Source organism: Megalobrama amblycephala, linkage group LG1 (genome assembly GCF_018812025.1).
Source record: "Megalobrama amblycephala isolate DHTTF-2021 linkage group LG1, ASM1881202v1, whole genome shotgun sequence".
Taxonomy (NCBI): Eukaryota; Metazoa; Chordata; class Actinopteri; order Cypriniformes; family Xenocyprididae; genus Megalobrama; species Megalobrama amblycephala.
In genome coordinates, this window is record NC_063044.1 from 22615566 (window position 1) to 22636395 (window position 20830).

Below are 20830 nucleotides of genomic sequence, written 5' to 3' on the forward strand. Positions count from 1 at the left end.
AGAGGACTTCGTTTCTGGGTCCAAGCCTTGTCTCGTTTCACTTGAGAATCGACGGCCGTGAGCTCTATTTATTCTTATTAAACATTAAACATTTCAAAGAGTTAAATATTTAAAATAATTACAGTCTACACAACAGTCATCGTCACAGACATTAACATTTTATCGATTTATAAAAGATAAATCACTGTCATGCCATCTGGGTTTTTGGTATGGAGATAAATGTTATGATTATATATATATATATATATATATATATATATATATATATATATATATATATATTTGGTAGTATTACACCACATCGTGTGTGTATATTAGCACCGTTTGTTGTTTTCTTGTGGTATGAGAGTCAGGCTTAACCAATCATGATTAAAATCACAATAATGACAAATTTAACAGTAAAATGTCTTATCCATGATCCATGTAAGTTGCTGATGCGTGAAATTAAAAATACCAGGAAAAAAGGTCATTATAGTATAGTATATAGTATAATTGTTAATAACTTAATTTTTCATTTTTTATATATTATTATATCAGGCTCCCACACACACACATGCAAAATGTTTTATGCTGATGTACTTTATTACACAAATAATGAACTTTATACAAAATAATGAACAAAATAATGAACAAAATAAAAGTTGCTAAATCACACAAAGAACATGAAGCAAACCAAGTTGTTTTAAGCTATAGCTGTTGTAAATTAACCTAATAAATATTTTATTATTAATTAATATGAATAAATAAACAAATGTAACCATAATCTAACAAACTATATAACTAAACTATAAATATATAAGTAACACGTGAATATTAATTTGAAACATAAACTAGCAAGAACAATACCTTTAATGTTTTAACTTTATTCTAACGTTTCATTATTTATAGATATTTTCTCGATTGATCTCTGTCTGTGCATGACCACCAAATGAAGGTGAGTTCACTGACTAACTCCTCAACGCTCTTGTTGAGGAGATTGAGGGGTGCTGTGAATTCAGCGAAGTCCTCTGTCAGGACTGCCAGTTCCCCATTGGCTTCACAGAGGCCAACGACCTTTATCTCCTCCACCACTGGTCCTGCAGAAAAGGTCAATAAAAAAGCACATTTAGAGTAAGTGATGAACCTTTTCCTTTATTTTGTAATTATTGCATTTGCAACTTGTTTGCTTGTCACTTGTAGCACGCTGCTTTTAGCAAGGAAATGATGTGAAAGAATAATGAGTGTTATATCTAACAGGTTTTCTATTTGTTTTTCTTGAATCTTACAAGCAGGTGTTTAATGATTTTTCAGGACAGAGGGCTCTGTATATTTTTTTTTACTAAAATAATAATAATAATAATAATAATAATAATAATATAACATTCCTTAAGTGTATACCGTCTCCCCATAAATTTAACAGATACAATTTTATTTGCCTAAAGAGACAGTTTGCATTCACTTTTATTTCGACATTGCACGTTGGATTTATCTTGCGCAGGCAAAATTTGCCTTGTATTGTATACCTAATACATGCCATGTGTCATTAAAACAATTTTGAATCGAAACACAAATACAATCTACATAATTATATAGCTGTTCCATAAAATTGAATGCCTCTGAGGTCACTTCATGAAAAAAAAAAAAAAAAAAGTAATAATAATAGTTCAACTTACATTTCGTTGTAAATTTCCCTGTAATTTTCGTTCTGAATTATGAAGAAAACCGGGATCATACATAATTAACATTTTTTATCGTATTCTATAGCTTAGCCTACTGTCAATTTAATCAGAATTTCTATCAGTTTTGGACACTTTGACCTTATCTCTGCATTTAAAAAAGTTAAAATATATATATGTATGAGAGATTACTTAATTTTGTTCATGAATTTTTATTTCAGAATCTGCACTTTCTCCACATTTGGAAAGGCAAGGGTTACAGTAAACTCACTGTCTGGCTATCACCAGACCAAGCCCAATTTAAAATTGAACATTGGTCTGGGGAGTTTGCTATGTATTTTCTACTGCACTAGAGACGTGATCAACGAGCATTGGATTGTCCTTCAACCAATCAGATCAACGATCCGGGTGACGTACTTTGCAGAGCGACGGAAAACTCCAGACAGGTTTAGTTTGTATTGGTTTGTAGCATTGATCAGCGGTTTTCAGAAGCAACAATGGCATCGAACGATTTTTGCAGGTTGTGCAAAAAAAAAAAAACATGAAAGTGAGTGGTATTTACACCCACTCAAGCGATTTGTTTGCTTAACTAAAGAAGTCATTCAGCATTGTCGAGAGGTTAAAAGGAATTGGATTGACGGTCGTGCTTGCCGTCGCTTCTCTATCGTCATCGTGTTATACCCGCCAATAGCGAGCAAGGTGGATAAGCCAGTCTGTGATTGGTTCCCGCAAAAGTGTAACAGAAGCAGTAGAAATGAATGTAGGGGTTTCCAGACTGAGTTGCCGGGCGAAATCAAATCGCCGGCAGATCAGGCTGGGTTTACCCAGTCTAGTAAACTCGCACACTAATTTTAAAAACTGTGCATTACCACTTAAACATTGTTTGCAATTAATTTTCTCACATAAATATCCTAATGGAACAAGATGTTTAAAGGCATGTCATACAATAATTATTAGTTGTTTACTTTCAAGGGCACAGAGAATTTCCAAAAATAAACAAGAAATTGTAAGCAGCATAAATAAATTTGCACTACTCGGGACCAGTATAAAGGACTACAGTATCCACAAAGCAGCTGGCTTTTGGACTAATGTGTCCAAAGATTTGCAAGTGCCAAATACACTTACAAATTGCAAAAAAAAAAAAAATTCTTCAGGCATCCCTGCTTCTTTTAAAGGTAATATGTCATTAGGCTGACTTTTAAGAGTCAACCTGCTGAGCTATTTCAAGATTAATATTATTATTATTGGTGCTTATGAAGCACAGCATCACTATTATGTCACATTGACAAAAGAACACTTAATTTCTTGGGTTTGTGGAAACGTCCTTGGTGTTCAAAGTACTTTTTTTTTTTATACATTTACATATATGCCAGGTTCAAATGTGTTTATATCTTTAGTTGTGCCATTTCCAATTGTACTGTCATGAAAACAGAATTGTTTGCCCACATCAACCTCAAATCCACAAATTCCTATTTAGCCATTCTTTTAAAAAACGTTTTTACTTTTTTACATATTCATGAAAAGTGCTTTAGAAATGTCAGATTAAATATAAATTGTATTTGTTATTACTTTTATTCATTTCTGTATTGTACAATAATGTCATTTTCCTTTTGAAAATAGTGGTCGATATTAAAAATGTTAGGCACAAGTGTCCAAGTTTACATTCATGAAGGAAGATTAATGTGCACCAACACTGTAATGCTTGAGTTATACTTATTTCTGACACTCATAGATTTTGATTCAAAAGTCATTGCAGTTTTCTTTTCTCCATTTCTGGGTTTTGGTTTTCATAGCATTGTTTAACCTTGCACTTTACAATTTTTTTTTAACTATCTATGTTCCCCCTGAAAATCTTCTGATAGGGTGACCAGGATGAAAGTCATTTGTCATCATCCCAAAATGAAGAGGCTGAATGTGCATCCCTCAAACCGGTGACTTTTTTAATCTTTAATTTGCTTGACTTTTGTCTGGCCAAGAATTATAATTGTAGAGGTCTATTTTGCAGCCATTCTTTTATTTTTTATTTTTAAGAAAAGGGAGATTTCTCCACTGCCAAAACTACTTGATGTAGAATCTGAAGTTATCCAAACACAGGTTGTTTCAATATATATATATATATATATATATATATATATATATATATATATATATATATATATATATATATCCTCACAGATACTATTTCTTTCTAAGAAGGAACTGATGAAACTGCCTTTTCTAGTATTTTTGACAGAAAAGGGAGATTTGAGATCGGCCTGTAATTGACTAATTCAAGTTGTGTTTTTTTAATACGAGGTTTAATAACAGCCAGCTTAAAAGTTTTTGGTACGTATCCTAGTGATAAAGATGAATTAACGATATTAAGAAGAGGATCTATGACCGCTGGAAGCAGCTCTTTCAATAGCATAAGCCGGGGACACACCTAATGATTAGCTGGAACACTCTTAAGACTGAACTGAACACCGATTGTTCCTTCAACTGAAGCTGATTTTAATTGTTGACAGTCGGAGAAGAGCACAAACGTTTACGACTGAGACCGCTAACGTAGACTAACCATGTTCCGTACATTTTTCGCCATTCACCGCACGTCCGCGACCACTCCTCCATTGTTGAGAGCCAGACAAGCAAGTTTGTATGATCATTCTCTGGGGCAATACCTTTTGTACAGGCCACACTGTAATTGATGTCTTTTGGCCCAATAGTTTTTGAGAAAAGTGGGAAAAAGTACCTCCTCCACCTGTGTACGGAAGATGAAAGCATTAAAGGCGCTCTAAGCGATTCTAAGCGGAGTAACTTCCTGTTGACGTTCGAAGTGTTGTCAAACAAAATAGAGGCTAGCTAGACCCTCCCTCCTACTCCTCCTGGCCCTCCCCTCCGTGCTTCCTGAAACAGTCATGAACGCGCATTTAAAATGTAAGTAGCTTGCGTATTGACGCTGCTTGTCGGTTATTGACTGGAGCATGTTTATTATGTTAAGTGGTCCAGGCTGCACCAGTTTGTTTTTATTGCAGTTTTCGGAGCTTGTGGCGACTACAGAGACCGCGTTTTTTTACAGTGTGTTCAAGGGACAGGCAGCTAGCGCATAGTGAGGAGATGTTTGCGGTATGTGACAAAAAAAAAATTGGGCCTAAAAACGCGTCAAATCGCTTAGAGCGCCTTTAATGGTGTTCCGTACAGCCTTAAAATCATGTTCCGTACAGAGCGGATAACTTGATTTCAATGGCGAAAATGGACATTTACCTGATCAATTGTGAGCTGTTTATTTATTTTAACAGAAGAAAACATCATTTAAATAAATAAGGAAGGTGAGTACCTATTTATTTGGTTTTGATTTAAAATATTAATTGCTTTAATAAGGTAGAGGACCATGCGAGTTAGGCATGATTGTGTCGTGATATTATGGTGCGTTCAAGTCATGTCGGAAAGATCGTATTTATGAGCAGAACGGACATGAACGGCACCACAATGTCGTAAATACCAGTGGGAAGCTCGTAATTTTCTTTAAGCTCCGATCTGTACGAGTTGGGGGCGTGTCAGTCAGAAACATAGTGAAATACCAAAATACTTACAGGTATTTAGCAGTGACATTGTCAGGCTTTTCTATTTACAACGAAGTAAGATGATTAACCAGCAAAAATACGATAGCATCACAATGTAAAAATGTTATATGTAACAATAAAGTTTACAATGGCTTCATAAATGAATTAAACAACTTAAAAAAGCAACATACAGCTAATGCACATTCTTTGCTCTACATTTTCTAGAAGCAGAAGTGTTGTTATTTTGTGTAATTAATTTAGAGAAGGCACACCGCCATCATACTCCGACGAAAGTGACTTGAACGCACCTACCGTCGTACACACGACATCCCACCTCGTAAATACGAACTTACCAGGAGGACTTGAACGCACCATTACTGCATGCAAGTTAAGCATTAACCATGTGAAACGTTAGTGAATAACGTTACCATATCTCTCTGAAGATAAAGAAGAAGGACAAACAGTTTGCATTGATTTAAAAAATTTAATGATTAACATTAACCAATGTGAAAACTTCCAAACTTATGTAAGGGTGCATGTGTGTGTGTGTGTTTACAACTATTTACATTTAACACTAAACTGATTAAAAAATACCATAACTAGAAATTAATGTTCATTTTCTGTGTGGACTATTTACATTATGTGTGTGAGTGTGTATGTAACGTGTTTCTATGTGGACAGACAACATTTATGGCAAAGCCAGGCAGTGTCTGGCACTTCCTCCACCCCTGTGCACCGCAAGTAAAACCACAAATGGCACAGATCACACTGGACCCATTCATCTATGGCCTCATCTCCTGATCCAGTTGGAGATGGCAGAGAGCGCAGTGTTCTCCGTCATCTTCAGTCGGAGGAGCTGCCTGCTTTTTTTGCCTTTTGGCTTCCTGGGCTTGTCTTTTTTCTTCCTTCTTCTTTGCCATCTCTTCCTTGCACTTTCTCTTTTTTCTTCCTTCTCTTTCTCCTCAGCTTCCTTTTCTACTAGCAGGTTGAAATACTGGTCACTGGTGATGACACGGGCTGGCAACGGAATGAGATGCCTCACCTTCTCCTTCCTCTCTAGGGCTGGCCTCATGAGGACGTTAGCCAGACTCTCGGGGATAATACCTGCTGCCACCAGGTAATTTTTGGGAGCCACTCTATTACAGGAGGAGCGAGGTGTTTGAGTGGTGGAGGGAGTGGCTGATGTTGTGTCAGTAGGTAGAGTGCTGGATGTTTGAGTGAGAGTGGCGCGAGCGCTGGATGGTGTGGCTGAAGGAGTGACGGGACCACTGGATGGTGTGGCTGAAGGAGTGAAGGGACCACTGGATGGTGTGGCGGAAGGAGTGGTGGGAGTGATGGATGGAGTGGCAGAAGGAGTGGTGGGAGTGATGGATGGAGTGGCTGAAGGAGTGACGGGAGTGATGGATGGAGTGGTGTCACTTCCATCTGCAGATGGGAGCACTCTCACCACCTAAAAAAGTAAAACATTTGTGAAACTCATTAGCACACTTGAAAAGAAATACAAGTAGCTTAGAGGATGAATTATCATTGTATTAATGTTGAAATTACCTGGGTTGTGTCCAGAGTTGGGTATAACTCGTTACAAAGTACTGTAGTCTAATTACTTTTCTTGATAACACAGTAATGTAACGCATTACATTTAAAATGTATGTAATTTGATTACAGTTACTGATGTCAGTACAATTATGATTAAATCCATGATTCAATCCATGATTAAATTAATGGTTTCTCCTTAGGAGCATATTTGATGAAATGCCAGAGCCATTTCAGGAAGAGCTCCGAGTCCATGTAACCCTTTTCCTGGATGCCATAGAGGGCGTTGGGGGGCCCATCCAGCCTATAGGCACTACTTGGGAGGCAGCCGGGGTAAATGATGAAAGGTGGAATGCTGTCCCCGACTGCGTTCACACAGCAGTGCACTGTGATGTGCTCCCTGGTTGTCTTCTGCTGCTAGTACACATGTTTTCTCCCCGTCTGGCACAGGAACTTTGGCTCTGGAGACAAGCCCCGATCCAGGGAAGTCTTGTCGCAGTTGTAAATGAGGTGCGGCTTGTCCTCCAAACTATGTGTTCTTAAACCTTCTTAAACCTGGCCCACCAGACATCACTTGGCCCTTTCTCCATGTTAACAGTGGTGCTCTGGGATCTGCCACTCTCTTTAATAATCCCAATAGCAAGAACTTTGACCAGAAATCTTGTTAATGGAAAGCCATGGTCCGCCATCCAGAAAATAAAAGAAATGAGGGCCTCTTCCTCTGCAGGTGTCAGGGCCGAATTAGGATGAGGGTTGTGGGAATATTTACTTTTTTTGTAGTCTTGTAGAGTTATGTGTGGTATGTTGTATTTCTTTGCTATTGCCCTCAAGCTTGCTACTGCCTTCACTTCCTCAACTGCCTTTTCTAGCTTCTCCCTTGTGTATTGCTTTTTCTTTCCTGACATCTTTTGACTTAACGTACTGACTTTCCTTTGAAACATTAACGTTAAATGTTAATTTAATCATGTAACTTTGAGTTACATAATTACAAAATCATTCGTTGTGTTTGTTAACATTAAATAACGTAATGTTCCTTTATGAAAAGTTGGCTATGAAATAACATCACAATCATTTGAGTTATACAGGTGCTGGTCATATAATTAGAATATCACGAAAAAGTTCATTTTTTTATTGTAAATTATTTTTAAAAATGAAACTTTAATATATTCTAGATTCCCTACATGTAAAGTAAAACATTTCAAAAGTTTTTTTTTATTTTAATTTTGATGATTAGAGCGTACAGCTCATGAAAGTCCAAAATCCAGTATTTCAAAATATTAGAATATTTCCTAAGATCAAACAAAAAATGGATTTTCAAAACAGAAAAGTCCAAGTTCTTTAAAGTATGTTCATTTGTACACTCAATACTTGATCGGCAGCACATATTACAGCAAATGACTTGCTCCTAGCAAAAATTACAGCATCAGTGAAGTGTGGCATGGAAGTGATCAGCCTGTGGCACTGCTGAGGCACTATTGAGCCTTCAGATCATCTGTATATTGTTGGATCGACTGTTTCTCATCTTTCTCTTGAAAATATCCCATAGATTCAGGGGTCAGGCATGTTGGCTGGCCAATAAAACACAGTAAGATCATGGTCAGCAAACCACTTGGAAGTGGTTTTTGCACTGTGGGCAGGTGCTAAAGTCCTGCTGGAAAAGGAAATCAGCATCTCCATAAAGCTTGTCAGCAGATGGAAGCATAAAGTGCTCCAAAATCTCCTGGAAGATGGCTGCATTGACTTTGCACTTGATAAAACACAATGGACCAACACCAGCAGATGTCACGGCCCCCCAAATCATTACTAACTTCAGAAACTTCCCACTAGACTTCAAGCAGCTTGGATTCTGTGCCTCTCCAGTCTTCCTTCAGACTCTGGGACCATGATTTCAACATGAAATGCAAAATTTACTTTTATCTGAAAAGAGGACTTTCGACCACTGTTCCCTGTCCAGTTCTTTTTCTCCTAAGCCCAGGTAAGATTCTTCTGACATTGTTTCTGTTTCAGGAGTGGCTTGGTAGTCCTTTTCCTGAAGATGTCTGAGTGTGGTGACTCTTGATGCGCTGACTCCGGCTTCATTTGACACATTGTGAAGCTCTCCCAAGTGTTTGAATCGGCTTTACTTGACAGTATTCTCAAGCTTGTGGTCATCCCTGTTGCTTGTGCACCTTTGCCTACCCAATTTCTTCCTTCTAGTCAACTTTGCATTTAATATGCTTTGATACATCACTCTGTAAACAGCCACCACATTCAGTAATGACCATCTGTGACTTACTCTCTTTGTGGAGGGTGTCAATGATTGTCTCCTGGACCATTGCCAAGTCAGCAGTCTTCCCCATTAGTGTGGTTTCAAAGAACAAGAGATACCCGGAATTTATACTGTAGGGATGGTCATTTAATGAAACTCAAATGTAAATATTCTAATATTTTGAGATACTGGATTTTGGACTTTCATGAGCTGTACGCTCTAATCAACAAATAAAAAAATAAAAATAAAAACTTTTGAAATGTTTTACTTTACATGTAGGGAATCTAGTATAAATTAAAGTTTCATTTTTTAAAATAATTTACAATAAAAATTTTTTTGTCTTTTTTCTTCCTTTTTTGAAACTTTTTCACGATATTCTAATTATATGACCAGCACCTGTAGTTCATGTTTAACTTAATTTGTTAAAGACAATTTTACATGTTTAAATATTCAATTCATGTAACAACATTAACTTAATTGACCCTTTATGAATAAACACCATCACTGCATGCAGGATGATGGGCAAACCTGTCTCAGGCTGAGAGTGGCACCAAGCGGTAATTGCCCGCAATTGACGTTTAAATATTCCCATTTCAAAGCATATATTCAACAAAAGGTAATATATTTTAAAATTTGTGATAACATAATATTCATTTCATAAATACTGTAATACTGTGAGAAGCATAATTTAAATCGAAATGTATTTTTGCTGCTCTAGTTGTCTGCTTCACCGGCACTACACAGAGCATTAATGTGTGTACGGCTCGGGTCACGGTCTTCATGTCAAACAGGTTGGGTGCAGAATAAAATGAGTGCTGCTGTGGGATAAGGGGTCAGGTGTTCAGTTCAGTACTGCGAGTGCAGGTTCATCAAACAGGAGCCATCAGGACTCAAAGTCTTCTCCTGTGTGGCTCCATCAAACTGCTGGAGCAGCAGGAAGACCTGTGCTGTCCTGCTGTAAAGCATCATCTTCAGAGTCCATCACAAAAGAACTTTGGGCCTGACTCCTCTGCATCTGACTGAAGGTCACATTGAACCTTCCTCATAGCTGTCTGTTTAAATAAGAAAAGGTGAATTAAATCACTGTAATCATGGCTGAGAACACATGAATAAGAGATATGCAGCACACCAGTGGTGAACAGCTTTCTGATTTCAGTCCTGGCTCTGCGTCTCCTGCTGCTTGATTGCTGATGTAGGGAGATTCCCTTAAGATGAGGCCAAAGCATCTACTCCATTCTGTGTTCAACTCCATTTCTCTGAACATGAAGCTAAACTTCTGTAATCTGTATGCTGCAGTGCTGTGTTATTCTCAGTAACATCATCATGACCTCACATCCTTCATTACATGTCCATTCAGCTCAATGTATTTCAGCCTAGCTAAGAGGTGATCTAATAAACAGAGTACATAGGACAGTGAAAGAAAGGTTCATGTGTTCGTAGATCACACATACACTTTCTCCTGACACTGAAGCTCAGATTTTGACAGTTATCTCATACACTTGAGAGATGAACTCTAGTGCTGCCTATAACAACCTTGTGGAACTGACATTAAAGTTCGTTAAAACCTGCTGGGATCAGGCCATTTTCATGCAGATTCTTCAAGAAGATTCTCATATGAGCATTTACAACAGAACTGTTTCTGAGGATCGTCGTATAACCTGTGATAGGGGATGTGACAAATTCTTATCATTTTCTCTATTCTCTATTCTGAGATGTTTTCACATGGAAACACAGACATTAATTCAAGTCTTCCATGTGTTTGACATCCTCAGAAAGATGTGTTAGTCCATGTAAACTGTAGCTGACAAATAGAGGACCATACAGCTGACTAAAATGCTTTACACCAGCAATCTGAGAGCAAAGTCAGTACGACCTCTACACAGAGTTTGACTGGAGAGAATGAAAATAGCCGCCGATAACATAAAACTATTGTACACTGGCTCTGACAGAACATTATGAAGAACCAGTGGACCTGTGTGTAACAGAAACTTTCCACCTCGGTCCCAGGTCCCAAGAAAACCTTACCCAGGTATCCACAGGAATATAACGTCTCAAGCTAATGATTGTACAAACAACAGCATAAAGGCCCTGAAGCAAGCCATAAGTCCAGCAGTTTTCTCATTAAACCAAGACACACAAGGTGCATGTAATCCTGTGGAAAACATGAGATCATGAAGATTCCTGCATCTGTTAATTGTAAAACTTCAACATGATGTTCATCTGACACTCATCACAATTTTTACATAGTTAGGATGGCCATGTTCAGAACAAAAGACCAGATTTTTCTCAAGGTTTTGGAAAGAGCTTTAAGAATACCAAAATAATGACATGAACTACCAGCAACATTTTGAACAGAAGTTGTTGTTTTTAGTTGAGTCCTGCCATCTTTTACTGACAATCCAGTTAATCTCAATGTAAAAATATATATTTTGGTATATTTTAATATTTTCTTGCTTGCCAATTTGGTTGAAACCAAGAACATAGAACATTCATTTTAAGTAGGCTATAGTGAAAATGAATGTATGTTGAATTGACCTGTGATGGCGTTCTGTGACCCACTGAATTATGGGACCCTAGTAGGTGCTGTAGTGACATATCTATGTATACATATATACATTAGGGTTATTTAATTTAAGAAACTGCACTTACATTTTACATCTTGACTATCCACCTTCTTCATCACTTCTTCATGAGGGGCACCAGTTACTTCCTGAAGGATGCTCTGAACTTTCGATTAGTAATTGTCATCAGCTAGAGAAGATCACTGGTGCACATCTTTTGACATTTCTGCCACATAACATCCATGTATGCTCATTTTACTTTGTGGACAGACAACCAACAAGGGAAAATCCATATCCTAAACTCAAGCATGAGATTGCAGAAGTAGACAGTAAAGTTAGTGTGTATTTTTGACACCTGGATGTTTGAAAAGGTGATGTTTTTCAGGGGGCGCCGTTTTTCTTCTCGCCACGAGCCCCTGAGTCGGACGGAAAAGTTTGGCGGCCCTACAACCTCGCCGGGGGTCGAAAGGCAGAGAAAGGTGACGAGCACATGTTTTTAATTTTCAGCGAATATTTTTGCAGATTTTTTTTAAGGCGCTTCCCGAAATCCGAGGAATTCTGCCCTTTGACACGCGGTTACAGAGGGCCCCACGTACTAGCGTTCGACGCCCCTAGGTCCTGATTCAAAATGTAAGGTTTTTATTGACCGAAACAAAAAAACAGCCCAATCGCCCATTATTCGAATGAGTTTGCCATAGTGGGTTAGCGGGCGCCGCTTAGAAAGGGCCGATCGGCCAGGGGGCGCCATTTTTCTTCTCGCCACGAGCCCCCGAGTCGGACTGAAAAGTTTGGCGGCCCTACGACCTCGCCGGGGGTCGAAAGGCCGAGAAAAGTGACGAGCACATGTTTTTAATTTTCAGCGAATATTTTTTGCTGATTTTTTTTGAGGCGCTTCCCAAAATCCGAGGAATTCGGCTCTTTGACACTGATTACAGAGGGCCCCACGTACTAGCGTTCGACGGCCCTAGGTCCTGACCCCAAATTCAAGGCTTTTATTGACCGAAACAAAAAAAACATCCCATTTGCCCATTACGTTATGGCCGCCAAATAATGGGTTTCTGTACGCTGCCCGTTCTGTGCAAATTAAGCACTCGGGGTGACTTGAAAATCATCGGAACGCGTCCGGCTGAGTGCGGCGAGTACAGTAGAGGTGTTTTAATTCATAAAAATGTACATCAAATCTTAAATTGCATCTAAAAACACTGTGTCTGGGGAAGTTGTTGTGTGGGGCCATTGAATACATGGGAACTGTGGTGCTTGGCTTTTCTGCTTATATCTTGGGAACGCTGTGGAGGAAAATTCTGAAAATAAGGTCAAAGGAAGGTCTCGGGGGCCTCTATCGAACGCGCCCTCCCCCGAGGTCCTGGGCCCCGGGGTCCTGGAGTTACGGGCGGTCAAAGTCTGGGCGTTTTTGCCTTATATCTCGGGGAGGGTGTCGCTGGAAAGGGCTCGAGGAGCCCCGTCAGGGAGCCCTGCCTCGAGGTCGGGGGCCCTCGAGGTCGGGGGCCCCCGTGTTCGGGAGCTAGAGCCCGCGAAATTTAGGGATCCGCGATCCGCCAGGGGGCGTCCCCGGGGCCCGCGATGGATGTGTTCAGGTCGTGGGGGAGAGGGGACTTTTTGACCAAAGTTTGAGCGTTCTGGGGATTTGCGTTCCCGAGTTATGAGCAAAAGTTGGCCGAAAATGGCGCTTTTCTATGGGCGCCGCCATTTTGAAAAGCGCCGGATCGTTTCGGTCGAATATCTCCGCGGAAACGCTGCAGATCGTTCTGAAATTCGAACTGTGTGTAGAACTCGATTAGACGGTTCGAACGAGACCGGTGCTTTTTGGGTTCCAGAGTTATGGTCTTTTTTCCTGTTGAAAGTTTAAAAATTCATATCTCGGGGGCCAAGTGGCCCCGGGGCTCGTGGAGGGACTCGTTGGAAAGGTCTCGGGGTCCCCTGTCGAACGAGACCAGTGCTGCTAGGATAGCTTTTTGGGTTCCAGAGTTATGGGACTTGGAAATTAGATGAATCTGCTCGGTTGAGTGTGCTTAGTACAGTTAGAGTGTTTTAACACTCTGAGGTCTGAAAACGCGCCGGCGCGTTTTGCAGGTTTTTTTTCACATTGCAGCAAAACAGACTTAAAATACTCCGTCATTTTTTGTCATAGAGACATAAGTAATATATCAATTGAAACTATAGAATATCTTCTTTTATTTATATACACTCAGAGTAAAAACACAATGTTGTGCTTTTTGTAAAATAAAGAAAACTAAGATGATGCGTGATTTCTCCTCTCCCTCTGAACGAAGTCCAATCTGATAGTTCTCAGAAAATGAACTGTAACTAAGTGAATACTAATCACAGAAAAATTAAACTTATGTCCAAAAAAACATTAAGATGTCAGGTTTTAAATCATGTAAGTCAAATCGAAAACAAACCTTCTGTGTTTATGTAATCTGTATGAAAAGAGAGCCATGTCAGAAGTCCGTGATTCAGCTCATTATCCGCTAATGCGGCCACGCCCACGGAGCGAGCGCTATTCAGACGCAAATTCAGAGGCAATACATGCATTCATCGTCTCAATCGTGTATTTATTGTCTTGAAAAGTGTTTATCTGGATGTAAAAGTCATGGTTAGGGAGCTCTAGAAGACATGCAGTTAGTTCCTGTTTTCATTTCTTCTATATATGAATTTTAGATGAGTTTTTGTTTCTTTAGCGCCCTCCGGCTGCAGTATGAATTGGAAACTCCATTCATGGAATAGCCTCTTCTTCTTTTAGATGAATTTGTGGACTAAAAATGCACAGAGAGCGCTCTCCGACTTCAAGGATGAATTGAAAACACCAGCGCTCATAGTAATGACAATGAATATTAAATAAATATAACTTCTCTGTATAGAAAATTGACATAAGCATATGAGAATCCAATATTTCTCCAAATGTGCATGCTTTTAAACTAAAAGCCTATATTCAGACTCTTTGCATCACAGAAATACATTATATTTTAAAGTATAATATAAAACCATTACTTTATATTGTAATAATATTTTTCTGTATGTTTCATATATCATGATGAGCTTGAGACATCACAGAAGGTTTTTTTCACAGCCTACCTGACTGAAATGCCTCATTAATATGCAAGTCATTTCAGCTCATTACTATCCAATTCTTTTGTCTTCTCAGGTGAGAATGGCCCATTTTTCAGTGGTGATTCACGCCTCCACGCATACTGTGTTTCTTGGCAAAAAGTGTCTTACAAAAACTAAATCAATATATTGTTTTATATGAAGGAGTAGGCAGCATAATTTTTACATAATTTTGAAGCAAAAACTCTAGTTTACAACCTCCAATACCCAAAAGTCTTGTGAACACAGATTTAATATACTTATTTTGGCCTTATTTCAGTGACTTAAGTTTTTTGTTTTTTCAGTAACCACGCATAAACATTATTCCTTCAAAAACACAAACATGTACATACATGTTCCTCACATATTATTGTAGCATAGTTTGTGCTGAATACAGTGTAATGACACTTTTGTCATTTATATGTTTATGAACAACTGAAAAAAGCACAAATGTCAGAGCATGTCAAAACTTCTCCAGGCCCCAAATCAGCCTCAGACTCCAGAGGGTTAATCCATGAAAACTGATATTAAATGTGAAATATAATTTACAAACACCGTGTCTTTAAATGCTCATTCCAATTTCCCATCCCTTTGAGCTGAGGTTGGATCCAATTTCCCATCCCATAATTTCCCGTCCCTGATTGGTTGGCCTTTTCCTCAGTCCAATTTCCCATCCCTTTGAGCTGAGGTTGGATCCAATTTCCCATCCCTTAATTTTCCCGTCCCTGATTGGTTGGCCTTTTTCTCAGTCCTCTTTCCCATCCCTTTGAGCTGAAGTTTGACCCGAAAGAGCATAAAAGGCTTCTCCCCCCGACAATCTTTGTCATTCATTTACATTTTTTACACCTGCACCACACTTTCTATCACCCTACACCCTCACTCACTGCACCACGGTTGCCGACAACTTCCGCACTTTTCTTTCGCTGTTTGATTCTGCACATCTTGATTCTTCACGGTTATTATTATATATTATATATTTGATTTTGTTACTTTATTACTTTATTATCTATATTTATATATCTATATATCTATATCTATATAACTATAACATATATACATGCCTGTCAGCGACTGCCCGCTGTGCCACCGTGGCTACAGCCAGCTGAGCCAGCACCTGGGGTTGAGCCACGGTGTCAGGAACAAGGCCGAAAGGAAGCTGCTACTGGCCATTCCATCCGGGAGGGTGGACGTTCGCAAGGGCACCTGCCCCCTGCCCGCCTGCGGTAAATACACCTCCGCCACCTGGCCACCCACACCGAGATCATGGTCGCGGCCCGCCGGCAGGCCACAGAGACCCTCAAATGGAAAAAGATCATGGAGGGTCTCGCTCAGCTGCGGGCCAGCAACACGGCCATGGCCATGGTCTCCACTCTGGACGTACATGGCGCTCGAGGACCCTAGCGTTCCTATGGACGAGGAGGAGGCGGCAAGGCAGCAGAGCACCTGCAACGACCCCAGCTGCCGGGGAGGAAAAGGAGGACCTCCGGAAGCAGGTGGACATTTTGAGCGAGTCACTCAGAAAGGTGACTCGCCACTACCGCCTGCTGCAGAGGAGGTCGCGGGGTAAACCATCTAGCCAGCTCGCCCTAGTGACCGGCAGGCTGCTGTCTTCCCTTCGCCTCCCCGCGCCGGGAGAGGCCGAGGCCGAGGAAGAGGAGCCCTTGGCCCTCACCTTGGAGGAGGAACCAGCCTGCCAAGACTCGGGTCTCCAGGCCCCCGCCCCCCAGGCCGCCGGCCAAGGCGTCGACCTCCTCTCCGGAGAAGCACCCCTTCCCGGACCACGTGGAGGCTCTGAGTGAGTACCGCGCTCTGTCGCTTCTCCCCGTCTCGCTCTGCGGCCAAAGTTTCTCTCTCTGTTCTGACCCCATTGTGTGTTTTCTTTTCGCAGACGTCCTCCTCGAGGAGTACCGGGGCCACCAGGAGGGGGCGGATCCTGGACCGAGGCTCGTAAACAACGTGGCCTCCAAAATATTCAGGATCCGCCACTTCATTGGGTACATGGCGGCGTGGCAGACGGACCTGGCCAGCCTGGGCTTCCTCAACCACACGGCAAGGATGCGGTCTTGGCACAACAGCCTGAACCAGGCCAAGATCGCGGAGCCGACTGTGCACCACTATCTCAAAAACGTGGCCCAGTTCCTGGCCTACGTGGCCGAGACCCCGCCCCCGGGAGATAAAGACGATGATCCGGTCAGTGCGGTGGAAAGTGGACATGCACGAGGTGAGGGTTAAACAGGCCAAGGAGGGCCGCCTCATCGCCAAGGCCACTCTCCGCCAGTGCGTCGCCTCCGCCAAGGCCGCCATCCCTGACATCCTGGGTGAGTTTTTGCCTCCTCTCACACTCGTCTCTCCGACCTCGCCCGCGCCTCGACACTTAACGCTTCTCTCTCTTTTCTCGCAGCCCATCTCAGAGAGACAGCCGACAGGGCCCTGCAATGGTCCTTCTACGGGCACCTCACCGCCTACCTGGCCTGTATCTACGGCCATCGCGGTGGGGTGTTCCAAAACATGACCATTGCGGAGGTGGAGGTGGCCAAGACCGGATCGCAGGAGGGGTGCTTCGTGATCAACGTGAGTGCTTTTGTTTTTCTCTGTCTCTCTCCTTCTCTCTCCCATTCACGGTTCTCCCTCTCACGCCACACGCTTGTCTCTGTTTCCGCAGATCTCGACTCATAAGACCAACCAGGCCTTCGGGGCGGCACAGCTGGCCTTGAGTGGCGAGGAGTACGGGTGGCTGGCCGACTTCCTGGACATGAGGCCCTACTTGGTTGGAGGTGAACACGCGCACTACTTTTTCTTCACCTCCAAGCCCAGCTCGTGCAAGAACCTGAATCAATACTTTCAGGAGGCATGGGCTGGGACGGGCCTCCCGGGGAGTCCGACGTTTACGGACATCAGGACCTCCATCGCCACTCACGTAGGCGTTCCCCCGCGGCTTTCCGCCAGTTTCTGAGTTTCTGACGTGCGTGCGTTTGTCGTTTCTAACCGTGCTTTCCTCTCTCCGCGCAGGCCAAGAACTTGCACACCCCCGGGGATCGGCAGAAGGTTGCGCAGTTCATGTGCCACGACACCTCCATGGCCGACCGGTTCTACGCCCTGAACCTGGATGCCAGGCAGGCGGCCGAATGCCGCCGCCTGTTCGAGGCGGCCGTGGAGGGTGAGGACACCGCCCCGGGGTCCCCGAAGTCCAAGTCGGGGAAAAGGCCGGCAAAGAGTTCGGGCAAGCGCCGGGCACCTGCCACCAGCCCGCCCACCTCCTCCAGCCCGTCGCCCTCTGGCAGCCCGTCGGGGGAGCAACGCCCGGGGAATCCGCTTCCGTAAGTCCTTCTTCTCTCACTGGGTGGGGGCTCGTTTAACCGTTTGTGCGTTGTGTGTTTGCTGACTCTTTCTCGTTTTTCTTTTCAGGAGACGACTGCGCCGTCCAAGCGGCGCAAACAGGGCACGTCAAAGAAGAAGGGATTCCCTCGGGCTCACCTATCACCCCTGAAGCGGATGATGCTGCTGAAGGTTGCCAAGAGGGCACGGAAACAAACCGTTTTCTTTTAAATTTTTATTTACATTTTCTTTCATTTGTTCTGTTTATTGTGTTTTTTATTGTTCAATAAATGTTTGAAATGTTCCTACTGTCATGTCTTTTTTTGGTGCAAAACACATGTCTTATACACATTTCATTAAAAAAAAAAACCATAAGTACCAGAAGGTCTCAAATGACTTAAGGCGGGCGTACACGGTGCGATTTTTGCTGTCGTACGAATTCCAACCCAGTCTCATATGAAAACGTATCCTGACTACGTTGGTCCAAAGTGCAAAACGTAGAGGGGTTACAATAATGGCCCTTAAATTGTATGACTGTTACAATTTTTTTGCCTATTGTTTTGCGTCCAAGTCACGTGACTTTAGAGAGCCCGGCCGTGAGAACAAAAAACATGGCGGACGTTTCTCTACTTTTTAGTGAAAAAAACAATATTTTGAGTTAGTTTCTGCATAAAAATAAGGTTTAATTACATTTTTAGCGAGAAATATATATTCTATTTTCATAATATTCACTCAGTGAATGTACATAATCACTCGCTTGGGCGTTGTTGCAAAGATTTTTCTGATCTCGCCAGAATAATGTGAAACTGCTACGTTTTGGTTGCTATGAACAATATTTTATTTTCTGCATCAAAATAAGGTTTGATTACATTTTAAGCAAAACATATATATTTTATTTTCATAATATTCATTCAGTGAATGTAGCCTACATAATCACTCGCTTGCGCGTTGTTGCAAAGATTTATCTGATCTCGCCAGAATAATGTGAAACTGCTACGTTTTGTTGCTATGAACAATATTTTGAGTTAGTTTCTTCATAAAAATAAGGTTTGATTACATTTTTAGCGAGAAATATATATTCTATTTTCATAATATTAGCGTCAAAAACTGACGCGAATTTTATTGGTATGAAATCACGCTGAAGAAGTCTCCTTCAGAACACATCGCGATATTTGGCATCAGTTCGCGTGTGCTGGATGTTGGTAAGTAGTTGTAAATACGCTGTTCTAATGTTTGATATAATGTCTTTTCTGTTTGCAGATATTAATCAGATTAACGTTAGCTCCCTCATGTTCAGTCACTGCATTATATCTGTCACCTCCGCTGAGGTTTTGCTTTTCATTGCTTTCTATATTAAATACTAAACTAGGGTGATTAAACACTGTCACGTGACGTGCAATATATTGCACAATATATATAACATATTCATATCAGGTTCAAAGTAGTACAAGTGTAGTTTCAAAATGGTATTTGTTGTAGAAGCACGGTAAAAAAAACAACACTTACCATGCTTTTTACCACAGTATTGGTAGTTTTAATGTGATTTTTGTTGTAAATACAGAGTAACCACAACACTTATCATGCTTTTAATGCCTAATAATGTTAAATCCAAAAACTGTAAGGTCAATAAGAACTTCTTTCCTATATATATTTAGGCTATATATAAACCTATATATTATAAATAATGATATTTTCTTTTCTCTTGTTTTAGCTGAAAAGACAAAAAGGGCCTTTCGGAAATGGATGAAGGAGACAGAAAGCTGCAAAGGCAAATAATTGCAATGGTATGTATGTGTTGCTTTTAACCCTTTATCAAACATTTTATCAAGCATTTGTTAAATAGTCTCACAGTAAATTAAAATTAAAGTCAAATCCTGTACATATTTATCACCTTATTTGTAAATCAGTTGTGCCCCTTCTTGGACAGTTGGACGTCCCACACATAAAAGTTTATATTAATTCCATTGAATTCTTTAAAATGATTACAGATTGGGCCCAAAATGTTCCAATGATACATGATGTCTCTCCGCACCTCATAACTACCTCTGTTTGCAAGAGTGGAAATGATCATTTGACTTGTCACATGACATCAGATATTGGATTATTTTGTCATGATCATTTACACTGCTGATAATGTCCTGCTTGCATGTGAAACATGTTATTTATTTATTTTTATTTTTTATTTTTTAAATATGAATATAGCTTGTTATACTTTTAATCATGGAAATGCCCACACATCAGTGAACTTATTACATAAATGCATTTAATTGTGCAACACTCTTTACAGAAGGAAATCCTACGGTTATGTATGAACTCACAACATCATCATCAAGTGCTGTGCTGGGACACATTGGGTAACAAGTGTCCTCCAACGTATCCAATCTGTGGCCACGTTCTCCACATCTTCCCATGGGACACCGACATTCTTCAGGCCTTCGTTTCCATGTCTTCCCCTGCATTCTCCTGGTGGTGTCCACTTCATCTCTGTCTTTGGGTGTTGTTGTTTGGTCATGCTTAGGATGTGTCAGGGAGGTGCACCCTTCACTCTGTCACAGTTTTTAAAAGTCTTCACGTGGACTCCTCCTTATGATCTCCTTGAAACGTGCAGAACCAATATTGAAAATAGTCATTTATCTTTTTCCATATTCTTGCCTTTATCAAAGAAGCACCAGTGCTCATCCGGAGTTTTGGTAAAAGACATATTCATTGCCATCCACTAGTTCTAGTAATGCTGCGACTATAGTCAAATATGTATTTCTGCATGTGTGTATAGCAGGTGTTTGTCCGAACAATTGAAGTTAGTGAGAGTGTTCAGGAAAACCCTCTGAGAACAATCAATATTTATTTAATTCTGTTTGGTGCTGATATAGAGTA

The 20830-nt window shown here is 41.0% G+C and overlaps 1 protein-coding gene and 1 long non-coding RNA gene across 2 annotated transcripts; both read left to right on the plus strand.

Moving 5' to 3' along the window:
- The first annotated feature begins 15093 nt into the window (after positions 1-15093).
- LOC125244732 lies at positions 15094-18211 on the plus strand. Its single transcript, XM_048154948.1, has 6 exons — positions 15094-16436; positions 16530-16959; positions 17043-17212; positions 17304-17558; positions 17651-17958; positions 18047-18211. Exons 2-6 carry the CDS (start codon positions 16824-16826, stop codon positions 18126-18128), a joined length of 951 nt encoding a protein of 316 aa, XP_048010905.1. The 5' UTR covers positions 15094-16436; positions 16530-16823; the 3' UTR covers positions 18129-18211.
- A 798-nt stretch (positions 18212-19009) lies between these two features.
- Positions 19010-20302, plus strand: LOC125245349. The gene is made up of 3 exons (XR_007179495.1): positions 19010-19158; positions 19668-19740; positions 20244-20302. It is a non-coding gene; the product is annotated as an uncharacterized LOC125245349 (long non-coding RNA).
- The last annotated feature ends 528 nt before the right edge of the window (positions 20303-20830 follow it).